Consider the following 13,430-nt stretch of genomic DNA (forward strand, 5'->3'; position numbering starts at 1 on the left):
TGTAGAAAGGTTTAAATAATAATAACCTTTGTTAAATACAAAAGAAGACAGAACATTTTGTCTTTTCTGATATTCCGTGATTAGGAACGTGAGCATACATCACTTTTTACATCAAATACCATAAAAAATACCATAACATGTGAAAGTGAAATTTCCAACGTTTCTCATATGATTTTATTCATTAGTCGTGTCATAATGATATAGGTCCTGGCAGTCTGTATTTACTGCAGTGTACAGTTAGATAAGAACCTGTAGGTTTAGCCACTAACATAAACAATGGATGAAAGAAAGAAAGAAAAGAAAGAAAGAAAACCCTTCATTTCCATGGCTCTCTTCTCACTCCTCCATAGCTTTCACTCACACCACAAACAAAGTGTCATGAAATCTACAAGTCAAAGTCTGTGTCGACTTAACTCAAAGTGGAGACGCACACCGATATCACAGAACCCTCGAACATTCAAAAGCAACAGTGAGCTTTTGGGTAATTAGTGTTTGAATCGCTGCACGCAGCACGGGGAATGCAGTTCTCATTATATTTGCTGCCTGTGAACTTTGGCTTCACACATATTGTTTACACACAGACTGCCTTATTAGAGAACTGCCGACCAAATGCTATTTTTTTGCGTTTAGATTAAAGCAACACGGGCTCTTACTTCTGTAATATCGTTGAGAATAAGTTTTAGAAAATGCCTCTATGATAATTCACAAAGTAAACACAAAAAAATCCTTAAGACTGCAATGTAAAGCGATTATTAATAGATCTGTGTCCTCTGCACTCTTCAGAGTATCTTGGCGTATACTCCAACATGCACTTAACATGAGCATAAATTTCTTATGGATCTGCTTCACTGACATTAAAGGAGTAGTTGAACATTTTGGGAAATCTGCTTTTGTGGGCAGAATGATGGGATCAATACACGTTCGTGTCTGTGCATTAACTACAAAGACGGCTGACCATGCCGCTGACTAAATGTTCACCAGGGAATAGTTACTTTATTTTTGGACTTCATGTGAAGGGTATTGATACTAAAAATTACATGTGAACATTAATAAAAACAACACAGTTTAACTACATAGCAAAGCATATATGGTTTTGGGCTTTTCACTCTTAAGAGGTTCAATGAGATGTCGAAGAAAGTGTTTACCACTAAATTGTACTTAAATGTAATAGACGCCAGCATTTTAAAGTTACACCTATTGTTGAGGGCATTGTATATATTTACCTTTTTTTATATTTCGAAAACCAGAAAAGCAAAAACATTAACAAAAGACTGGTTTGCATTGATTCTGTTTGCATTGCAGATCAGAAGGACGGACATTATGTTCAGGGCACGTAAAACCAAAGTGACATATGATCCCATTAGTCCTTTGTCTTGTCCACTAACAAGTGGGAACACCCGGTGTGCAGATCCTGTATTAATGATCTCAACCCTCAACATGAAATTGGTCGACTTAATGACCCAGTTGCCTCCGTCCCCATCTCGACTCTCCAGCACGCAGCTGAAGTCATGCATAATCCCACCAAATCTACCCGGCTTATGCATTTTAAATGGGAAGGCCTAAATCATAGAGCTGCTTTTAGGCGAGAGCATTTCTAATAGAAAAGCAGACAGCTGGGATGCTTTCCCATTGTGGGGCGTCATCACAAAGCCGGATGCATTTTAGAGACGATAAATACATTTTTAATGTGTGCAAAGGTTGTAAAGTTGAGATGTTTCAAGCGGGACCATCTTTCTTAAAGATTGTAAACATGAAGAGCTCGGGGGAAACCACATTCTGAGATGCTCTCTTCTTAAATGAAAAATATAAAAATGGTTGGTTACAACTCTGGTTTTGTTTTTGTAGATGTGTACTCAGTTTATTTCTAAATCTGTGAAAAAATAAAGGCAGTTCATCTTTATAAACCAACATGCATTACCTGCTAACAGATTCAAACCAACGAATGAAGGAAATATTGAGCTATTGAATAAAATATTGAATTTATTTAAGTTATTCTTCGCACGGTTTGACTCTTTGGGCTTTGGAGCAGCCACTTGATCTATACCGTATATTGTTGAATATGTATGATGAGATCTGATGCAGCTGGGACATGTTGGTTATAACTGAAAATCAGCTTAGAGAAGCTGCTAATGTGCAACATATTCAGTAGTTTTTATCTGCTTTGTTTTTTTTAGCTCTCCAAAAGGATTTGATATATATATATATAAGATATACATTTTTATTTAATTTTTAATTCTCGTTTTTATAGCTGATGTTTGCCTGGAACAAAGCAGATTTTTTCCGCAGGTCATGTGATCATATCTAAAGGCAGAGCTGTCCCGAACGGCCACACTTGAAGGTGAAATGGAAAACCTGCTCTCATTTAGAGGGCCTGTCGTACCAATGGGGATAACAGCTACACACGTCTCAACTGTCTCCCCTCAAAGGCAGCCTTGGTTTTGTACTTGTTTGAGTGTCTGAAGACTAAAAAAAAAGAGAATTTGATCTAAAGGGAAGTTTAAATTCTTCCAACTTTCTTACCTCTGCATACCTGGAATGTTTAAGACTTTTGGATTGTTGGTTTCAAATAAAAAAAACAGAAAACATGGCATCTTGCAAGTTGACACTTCTTTGAGTCCAATATCCAGTTTGCATGTATCTATTATTTGTGTGCACAGCTTTATGTGCACAAAAAGGGGTTATTACTGACATGTCAGGTGTTATTGCTTTCAGTTTCTCCTCCAAATAAAGTAATCATGTTACTTTTGCTATTTACTAATCGTCTTACTTATCATGTCAGACTCGATTGTGGAATTGTCACTGAGTTATACTTGGATTTTAGATTAAATCTATTCAAATGAAATCAGAACAATAAAACATATATATATATATATATACACATATAGGACTAAGTTGAAGGTGTGTTGCTCCTGCCATCCTCAAATAGAAGCAAAGCAATGAAAAGGTTTTATCTGCTGTTCAGGAGTAAGAAAAGGAAATCATGTATAAGCAGCACCAACCTTTATCAGGGGAACACGGTGTACATGCATATTCAATAATATATACACAGAGTGACTCCCCCAGAGCTCATAGAGTCAGAAATAAGGACATCTTCAACATTCAATATTCCTTTGAGTCATTTCATTTGAATGTTCGAGCGGCTGAGACGCACATTGGCCACTGAAGAGTTTCATTCCTCACACAACTTCACTCGTCATTCTTGTTGCTGTAGATGCATATTCACTTGGGTTAGCTGGAGTCTGAGGTGCTTTAGCACTTAGCATTTGTAGCTCTGCTGTGAGAATGATTGTGGGTATAACATCTCATGACATGGTGATGTAAGCATTTCCAGTGACTAACACTAGTTGTTTCATTCTGAAACTGCAGTGGCGATGTATGTAATCTGATGAACCTCCATTGATAGTAGAAGGCAAAACAATGATGACATTATCTTGTTTGAGATTTTACACGTAATCTTCCCTTGTTTTACCTTGGTCCCCCTCCCACTTCCCCTTCCCCCTCCCACTTCCCCCCCACCCCGTCATATGCACGAGCACAAGTACCCCCTGTTGCTGATTGGCTGGAAAAGTGTTGTACTGTTCAGCTGCTTTAACTTTCTTTCTTTACCAAGTATAGAGCCACAGCTGTGCTTTTAGACAGTGATGTTTTCCAGCACACACACACACAGAGTTTACAGCTGGTGGACCATGAGGAGATATTAGCAGAATTTGACAAAAGCACACCTTTAAGGAACAGCAGCCATACCAATAGACAAAGAGACCTTTACTGATGCTATTTCTCAAAGGATCAAAAAGAGAATATCAAGCTATGCACTATCCACTTGCAGTCAGAAGAGAGGAGTCTCGACAGAAGGCACACTGTGCTCGTGTCAGTGATTCATGTTCAAATCTCTTTCTTTTGAACCCTCGGTAATGACTCTCCATTGCCATGTTCAGAGTGAGCTCATTTACTTTGGCTGCTTATTACACCGGCTGATTGTAGAAACCCCTCTGGGGTTTGTTTGCTCTTGAAATGCAAAAATGTATTTTCGGGGCAAATCTGGAAAATTGTGCTGAAAGCTTGAGAAAGAAAATGGTTTGTAGTTGAAATGGTTTCGTTCTTAATCTCCCAACATATCAGAGCCGGAATGTTTTGAGGACAAGGCTTGGTGTAAAGGAGGAAACTCCTTCTTGGCATGTTGCTAGGCGATGCATTAATATTAAAGCCCCCCCTTGGGATAAACTGAAGCTTAAAGATATCTCCATCTGAAGATATGTCTTTTATCCTCGTTAAACCTCATATCAGAGGATTTCATTACATTCTGAAATGAACGCTGCAGAGCTTTGCTGAGGAATCCCAAGCACCTTTTTAGTTTCTTGTTTGCCTGGCTCATTTCTCATCTCGTGTAATTGAAAAACATGGGCATGTGGTGAATCTGGGTGTTTAAACATGTGAACATGTTTGAGTTTATCATGCTTTTACAAAACAGACCTTATTTCTGCCTGAATCTAATCATCACATCAGATTTTTAAGCACGCTTCAAAAACTGAAAAGCTGAAGCATCACAATTGCTGTGTATTTTCCATTTAAAATCACTTTGCGTAGGAGAAATAAATCTGTGATGGAGTTCACTCGCTGCCTTACCCTTTCCCCTGCTGGGCTTTTAGCCTGGAGTCTTTGTCGTAGCCTCCCTGCACCTCTCAGCTGCCCTCTCTGCAAAACAATTTTCCTGGCACTGAAACACAGATGTTATCCATCTGATTAAACGTTCAAGGTTACATCTCCAAATACATCAAAGTCTACCTCTCCCAAATGAAGAAGCGTGACAGCCAATATTTTTGGTCGCCTGGAGGTGCAGGCTCCAGTGTCCTCCCCATCATTTTTTTTATTAGGAACATGAAAGGGACTCTAGCACATGTCGTATCTGTACAAGTAAATTGGTGTGTCTTCTCAAAAGGTGAGATGAATGACGCTAAAGGAACTTAACAATTTTTCATTTGTCAATAGAAGCATAATTTGTAGGGTTCGCTAAGCTGACCGACAAATTGTTGAGCAAATCTGCTGACTATTATTCAACTGTCTCCCAGTTGCTGCCAGTGTTTGACGCTGACTGCTTTTAATTTGTAGTCTTCAATCCCCGAGATAACTCCATGAAGTCATCAAAGGATACTTTGTCAGTCTTGGTGCGACGCCTCCAGAGCCACAGACGTAAATTTACAACCATGTGTTGAAGTCGTCATGACCAGGAACCTGACCTGAATTTGTGATATGGTGGAGCTTCCCTCTGGGAGAATTATCAAGTCAAATTGCTAAACATTTACTTTTTCCATCTTATTAAATCTAAAGATTTTCTGCTTTTGTGTTTCTTCTGATTTTGATATCTTTGGGTTTGAAGATGTGACTTTGAATTCCTTCTGAACAATCTATCAACCGACACAAATCACAAGATTACAAGAACAGTCAAACAATTTGGGAAATTAATCTAATTTGCCACGTATTTTTTGAGATAAGAACATTGGTACAACCTGACGAATTGGTCTGCAACGAAAGAGGGTTTCCATAAACAGCTTGCTTGGTATATGAAATGTCAGAAAATATTAAAAAGAAAACCCCCATCACAATGTACTAAAGCCCAAGCTGTCATATTCAGATTCCTTGTTTTGTAAGACCATGCAAGAAGCCAGAGATATGTGGTTAATCATCATAGAAGAAGCATATATATATATTCACAGTTGGCTTTACAATGTCTTAAGTGATTAATCAGTTATCAAAATAGTCAATAGCTAATTAATTTTCTGTAAAATGAGTAGTTGTTTTTTTAACCTCTAATTTTACTGCTGTACCAATATAGAAATTGGAGGTGAAAGCATTGCTTTCAATAAAGACTGGGAGCAGGGATAAACACCTGGCTCTTGATCAAAAATACAACTGCCAACACATTCAGAGTTCCCTAATTAACCTGCAATTTACAAACACAAACAGTAATGGAGGAGGAACAGTTTCTGGTTTGAGGGTTCGTTTCATGCTGAAACCTTCTGTTGGGCAAAGGGTCTCTGATTATGGTTGCCACAGTAAGTTTTTGGTACCAATGTGGTTGTCCAGAGCCAAAACCAAAACCTGTGCTCACTGACCTGGCAACCAGAGTTACAGCCTGAGCGGATGCACAGAAATGCAGGTGGACTGAAACAGTTGCAGCACATAAATCTCCTTGTACTTGAGAGCTGACAGAAACCTGGCCAGCAAGAACATGGAATCGCGATTCTTTGGAAAATGAGTGTATTTCATGACATAAATATCTGCTTTTGACTGATGATGGTGGTAATATCTAAAGTTACCGTCCTGCATATATCTGCTGATTTTCATCACTAACCCATTACTTTTCTTCTTGCCTTTTTTTTTTTTAGAGATCGAAAAAATTCAGAAAGACGAGGAGAAGGAGGAGGAGAAGTTCATCGACGTTGTCATCAACAAGAACATGAAACTGGGCCAGAAAGTTTTAATACCAGTCAAGCAGTTTCCTAAAGTAAGTGCTATAGTACCACCACCAGAGACTTCTCCAAGAATGTGATGTGCACAGATAGAGAATTTTAGATGGTGTTATTTATAGATAATGAAGCCAACTACAGTTGCTCTAGTTTTGATTTAAATTTCTTACAACAGCCACTTGACAGTTTTTGTTGATGCTCTATGTTATTAGATGTAGCGTATCTGGAAGACGGCAAACAGGCGGAGTGTCGGCTGACAGAACTGGGGTAGAACTATATTAGGGAAGTTACTTCCTGTCTGAAGGATCGTTGGAGCTTCTGAAATGTTACAACTGTAAACCTCACTCCTCCCTCAGACACACACCTCTCCATCGCTCTGACATTGGTCAAAGATGGGCTGATATCTCTGGGTTGGGTGATGTCTACTGATTTGACGTATGACAATGTGTGCAGTGAAATACAACGCAGTGTAGAAAACATTCAGCTGCGGCTTCTCATTTCCATCTACTGCTGATGGTGACTGCAGCTAATTGAGTTGAGGGCAGGCCGAAGTGAAACTGTTGTCAGTTTGTGCGCTCTCTGTCTCGTCAAAGATTGGTTTGTCCAAGAGGAACTGACGCTCTGTAACACAACTGCACAACCAGTTCCAACAAATCCAACAGAGTGAGACGTCTTAGTGTTTTGTTTCATGTCTCAGTCAGGAATGGCATTCTTCTAAATTAACTTTTATTGAAATAATATTGATGATATACACTCACAAACCAAATATTATATATTTGAACCAGGACGTTCTGTATTTTGAATGACAAGTTCATCAATATTGAGGTGTGTGAGAAGAAGAAGTGTATGTGGATACGCAAACCTTCTGCTTTCTAGTTTGACTGATCATGTTTAAGCAGGCTTTGGTTGCCCGCTGGTAAACTGTCAGAGCAAAAGGAACACATTGACAGAAATGCATTGGCTATCTGCTGTTTAATTTACCTGAAGTAATAGGCAGGTAGATGTTAAAAATTTGCTAAGATGTTGTCTGGACCTAAAACACCTACAAAAACTATCGCTGCTGGTGTTTTGTGTGGAGACTCATGTGATTAAAGAAAGTGGTCAGGCTGTGAACAGTGTAAAGTGAGTGGCACATATTTCTGCTGTCTACACAGGAAGACACAAAATATTGTCCCTTGCCCCCACTCATAGAACGGCAGCCGATGGGCTTCGAGATAGACAATTGTGTTAACAACCCCTCCCTAGGAAGTTGGTCAATGAGAATATTGATTAATAAAATATTCACAGTGGATTTCATTGTTTTGAGGGTACGGCAGATTTCCTCTGATACATTGTAGATCCGTGCCTCAGCTGAGAGTGAATATGCAATGCGACACGGAACTCACATGTACCGAGTCCTCGACAGTCGGCTTCAGTGTGACCTCCCGGTGAAGTCGTTTGCAGTTGCCACATTTGAGAGCACTTCAGCCTCACAAGGAGCCACGCAGCGGTTTATTGGCGCCACACGCACTGTGCACGACAGGGATTTCCCACTGGGAGCGCGATGGGGAGGCTGATGTTAGAGTGAGAGGGCCACTCTTATACGTCTCTCCAGTTTTCACCTCAGCCCTCCTGGGGGGAGGTGTAGTGGAGACCTTCAGTACGTGGATGGAGAGAGCAGGGAGGAAACAGCACAGGAGTCAGACACTGTACCAATAATACCCTCGAGGTGCATTTGGGTTGAGTTTCCCGGTGCTTTTCCTCATCAAAATCACGAGAATTTTAATGACATGCACAGTCAAATAATACAGTCAGTTTCTGGGTGTAAAAAACAGCAATATACCAGATTTTATATTAGCCCACACCCAGCGTTTACTTTAACACTTTATTGTAGCTTTAAAGACCCACCACAGAGTCGTATCAGCTCAGTGACACATCCTCACTCCACCAGACTCTTTCATTTAAAATAAGGAAAGAATGAGTACCAGGCAAAAGTGAAACAATAGTTCGATTAATATTTTATAACACAGGTGATATTTGTAATATAGATTTTTTGCAAATTCTAAACTATTGTTAAAAAGATGTTGGGCCTTACACCCAATGCCAAGCACAACAATAGAATTCGGACTTGAGCAAACAAACATGGTCTGAAGTCAATTGCACACTATTTAACTCTTTGTTATTTTAAGGGCCCGTTATACACCTACATAGCAGGTGCCTAACATATTTACACTCTGCTTGTTACACACACAGATGATGATCTGTCATGCATGTGGTGAAACTGGTTTCTCTTCAGAGAACTGTCACCTTTACTACCTTCAAATCTGTGCTGGTCTAATCAAAATTGATATTTTTCTTTTAAATGTTCAAATGGTAATATTATTCACCCTGAGAGCACCAGTAATGTCTGTAGCAAGTTGCATGCATCCAACAGTTGTTGAGATATTTCCGTCAGGATCAAATTGGTTCACTGAGAGACCTACATCACCGTCAATAATGATAATAACACATATATTCCACTGTGCCTTTCTAGACACCCAAGGACACCTTACAATATCAAGTTTAATCCATGTGCTTTGGGTGATGCTCCTGCTGAATTGCATTGTTGGAATGTCAGACTGTTTTCTAGGTAGGGAGATGCCATATCTTTAAGATTATATTGTTTTTTGTACCGTCCCTTACAGTGATACAATTTTACAGTATATCAGTTATTAAAGTGGCCAGAGTGACTAGAAAAAAATGACTTTTCAACATATATCAATAAATACTGCATGTTTATATTTATGTACATTTACTTGGCACTAAAAGCTAACCTAACTAGCAGCATTTCAACCTGACATAAGTGACCATATGTCAGTGTGGTTATGATCTTTAGGAAACTTTGCTTGAATTCTGAGTCCTTAGGTGATGACATTACATTTTACATTACATTTCATTTAGCTGACGCTTTTATCCAAAGCGACTTACAATAAGTGCATTCATCCATGAGGGTACAAACCCAGAACAACAAGAATCAAGAAAGTACAAATTCTTCAAAAAAGCAAAACTACAAAGTGCTATAAGTAAGTGCCATTTAAGTGCTACTAAATTGTAGACATGTAGAGCTGACATTAATTCTACAAAAACAATCTCGATGAGCACTGATGTACTACATATGGACTGTATGCCATGTCCTCAGAAAGCTGATCTGAGTCTCCTAGGTTCGCAGCTAAACAGATTTGCTTTGACAGCTTTGATAAGTAGAGCCACTAATACGCTGTTTAGAGCTCCAACAAGCCAGCAGAGGAAGACAAATTCAATTTGTTCTGTCTGACAGGTAGCAATGGCAAGAGTGATCGGTTTGACTTGAATGGGTTTGCTTCTGAGCTGCGAGCATCACCTTTTGGCTTCTGGCATTGAAGTGGCACAGCCATTTTCCAAATAGACATTTAGAGGCATGTGCAGAGAGGTTAAATCCATCCTCCAACAAACATAGCTTTTCATCAAAATGAAGCAGGTAAGGACACCACGCTGCAGGTTCCACTCTGCTGATTCCCAGTGATAGAGCTGTTCCTCGCAGGTGATTTTTTAAAACCAAACACTGATGGATTTCTAGACTTTCTAAGATGTTTAGAAGAGTGATTATATTATAGTGTTACATGGTTTAGGTCTGTTGTGTCACTTCTCCCCCTTTTCTTTATCCTCACCCAACAGCTATTTATTTATAAAAAAGAAAAGAGAAGACATGATTAAAGCATTTTCTATGTAATAGAAAGAGTCTAATTCTGTGTCTCACTTCCAATGCTCCTATTCTTACAGTGGAGTCTATTAGTGCCATCACACTGGCAGGTATTAGGACATAATATTGGTCAAAATATTGAGTGTAAAACAATCTCAATGGTCGCCATCTCTGTCTGTCTGTAAAACGCATATCTTGAGAACTGTTCATCTGATTGGGTTCCCACTTGCTGTGTGTGTTGTTAAACACACGAGGAAGAGCAGTATCGAATTTGGTGCAATTTTGACTCGCTATACGCTGAATATTATTAAACTTTGAATAGACAGGCGCTCTGTAGCAGTGGGGGGGGCTGGGACTCAACAGCAGCAACGACAACTGATTCTCCAGTTGGGGGTTCTGCATACTGAGTGTTCACAGAAATGTGAGTAAATAGGTGAACAGCTCTTCATGCAGCAGCAGTGGAGCAGCTTCATGGTTCTGTGGACTGAGTCCTGCAGCAGGTCTTCATTTGCCGCAGCTCAATAACTGCAGGTCACTTTTACAGTTTCAGAAATAAAACTGCAACTAGCATTACCACAGGTCAAGCAAACAGCCCATTCCAAACGGGGTTTATAATGGGAAATGCACTATTATTTTTCTAATTTGTGAAAAAGGGTGGTTGATGAAGGAGGAACTATGCCGTGACACAGATAACATAACGAACTAAAGCATTGTTAAGTGTGCAAAGCAGGCGGTAAAATATTTTGGCGTTGACGTCCGGTGCACACCAGCCATGTTTGATTCAGAACAACACGACCATGCTACTACGCCAGTGAGCATACTGTGTGGACAGCATTCTACATGTAAGAGCATCAGCATAAAGATTTTAAACCATGATTTAACTGATAATAACATAATGTCAAGCCCACTCAGGAAATAAAACAATTCCACCTTTGGAACAAGCATGTACTATTATCTGTACAGCCGCCGAAACTGCGGGCCCCCTCTCAGAGAGCATCTTTTGGCAGACAGCACTGCAGGCCATTAGCGAGGCGTAAGGAGTCCCACTGGTTTATTTCCAGTTCAGGCTGTGGCTTTTCTCTGCGCTGGGAGCGGTGATTTATCCTTCTGCTGTCGCTCCTGTCCTGCTGTCCTCAGCACAATCACTGCGCCGGCTCTCTGCGAGCGCACCTTTCGCCAGCCTCGCAGTAATACATTCAGCACATGATGAACAGATCTCACAAGCCCACCCCCGCCGCCACCAACCACCACCACCATCCCCCCCAAACCAAGTTAAGTGTGATTAATCATACGTTATCTCTCTACTTGTGTCTGCTGTCTCCCTATTCATCCATTTCCTCTCCGTTTCAACAGACAACCAGGATATTGTGCAAACAGATCGAATCCGTTTTTGTATAATTTCAGTCATTGCTTCATTTGCGTATTTTATTTTCGTCCATTTTTCTTGTGTGCAACTGGCAGCACGGCGCCGCAGCAGGCAGCAACCTGTGATTAAACACATCGGCTTTTATTCTGGTGATTACAGACAGAGGCAGCACAATCCTCTCACAAAGTCTAATGACATGAACCGGTACAGGAGCCCAGGCAGGTTTTAGTAAGCCTCATAATCCCTCGTGATAACGTAAGCATTAGCAAAAACCCCAGACGGATTTTGATATCTGATAAACAGCGGGGATTACAGTTATGTGTTCAGTAAGACTCATATATTTGGATTGTCCATATGAGGAGATGAGTGTGTGTGTGTGTGTGTGTGTGTGTGTGTGTGTGTGTGTGTGTGTGCGTGCGTGCGTCTCTGCAAATGTATTAACTGGGAGCTGATGTGTTTAAATATCAAGATTAAGACTTCTGTCTGACATTTACTGGCATTAGTCAAATAAATATCAAGCAAATCCTCCTGATCTCTTGTTAAATAGTGAAGAAGTTAAAATGGTCAGAAACCAATATCACTATATCATGCACATATGATTGTCTGAAGTGGATAAAAACTGTGTAAATCTAATACGTGAACAAGTTGCAAAAAGTTATACGCCTACATTAACCAGCTTTATTTATAGAGCCTAGGAAAGAGCTACAGAGTCTCTGTTTGTCCCCTTCACTCTACATTGTGCGCAGCATTTTACTCAGCCTAAGGTTTTCTATTTGGTGGTTTGATTAAACAAATGAAATTGCAATATACAAGATTTAAGCACAATCAGCCCTAACAATGAAGGTCTGGATTTGATTTAAACCCCAAAATCTAACTCTATCTCCCTGAAAATATCTAACTTATATAATTTATTATGTTTCTTATTTTGTAAATAATTTAACATTTAACTAGTTTTTTTTTATTATTCTATGTTTTTCAGTTTTTCTTTCCTCTAGTGTTTGATATAGGTTTTCTGTGTATGTAAAAGCTCTGCAAAGTAAAAAAGCACAAAGTCTGTGGGAAAGGGAGCTCCCCTGAAACACCTCGTCAGTAGTTTGGCCCACAATTGCAAAATGCTAGTCCGGCACATCCCCTAAACTTTCCAAGTAATAAATCCAATTAACAACAGCGGAGGCCAACATTTCCTACACACACTGGAAGCGGTTAACCAATCACAGCAGCGTGGGTCAGCTGACCAATCAGAGCAGACTGGGTTTTATTGGGAGGGGCTGCTTAAAGATCACGTTTGTCCTGGGCTAAAAAATGATCATAGTCCCAGAACACACACACACACACACACACACACGCACACGCACACACGGATTTGTTTGATCGGACACATGTGTGAACTGGGTAAAAACAACAGAATTTGTAAACTTAGTCAATGTATGGAGATCAGGAGGAGATGATGGGGCGCGCTCGGTTTGGCTCCATTCAGTTGGCAGTGCGCTGCACGAATGATAGAGACACAGAAAGGAGCAGTACATTACTGACATTGCCTGTAAACACTTTAAAAAGATAAATCAAATAACTGTTTTACAGTCCAAACGTGTATGAAAAGACTCAAAATGAACACTGTAAGCAGACTACTTGATCACCATAACCAAATATTGTAAACAGCATTTGCATTGGAACGATTCTGTCCCAAGCTTTTGATCAATATAAATATTTGATCACTATCTCCATGATCACACTATAAGAGGTTTCCACTGTACTAGGATAAAAACAGCCAGCCAATTAATACAATTGTGTTTTTTTTATTTTTTCAGTATGTATGCCTTTAATTCATTTTTTTAAAGACAGATTGATTCAACTACAAACTTGCAAAAAGGTTATTAATTGAATCAACTCTCACTGTTTACAC

At 39.7% G+C, this 13,430-nt stretch overlaps 1 protein-coding gene across 2 annotated transcripts in view; it reads left to right on the plus strand.

Moving 5' to 3' along the window:
* Positions 1 to 13,430, plus strand: part of khdrbs3 (KH domain containing, RNA binding, signal transduction associated 3) — a 116,416-nt gene that overhangs the window by 46,247 nt on the left and 56,739 nt on the right. For both annotated transcript variants that reach the window (XR_004615440.1, XM_034600413.1), the window contains exon 2: positions 6,384 to 6,502. Coding sequence is in view for 1 of the 2 variants with exons in the window: in XM_034600413.1 (XP_034456304.1) it covers positions 6,384 to 6,502 (119 nt within the window). In the remaining variant the exon portion in view is untranslated. The remainder of the gene's footprint in view (positions 1 to 6,383; positions 6,503 to 13,430) is intronic.

The sequence above is a fragment of the Hippoglossus hippoglossus genome, chromosome 11, assembly GCF_009819705.1.
Source record: "Hippoglossus hippoglossus isolate fHipHip1 chromosome 11, fHipHip1.pri, whole genome shotgun sequence".
NCBI lineage: Eukaryota > Metazoa > Chordata > Actinopteri > Pleuronectiformes > Pleuronectidae > Hippoglossus > Hippoglossus hippoglossus.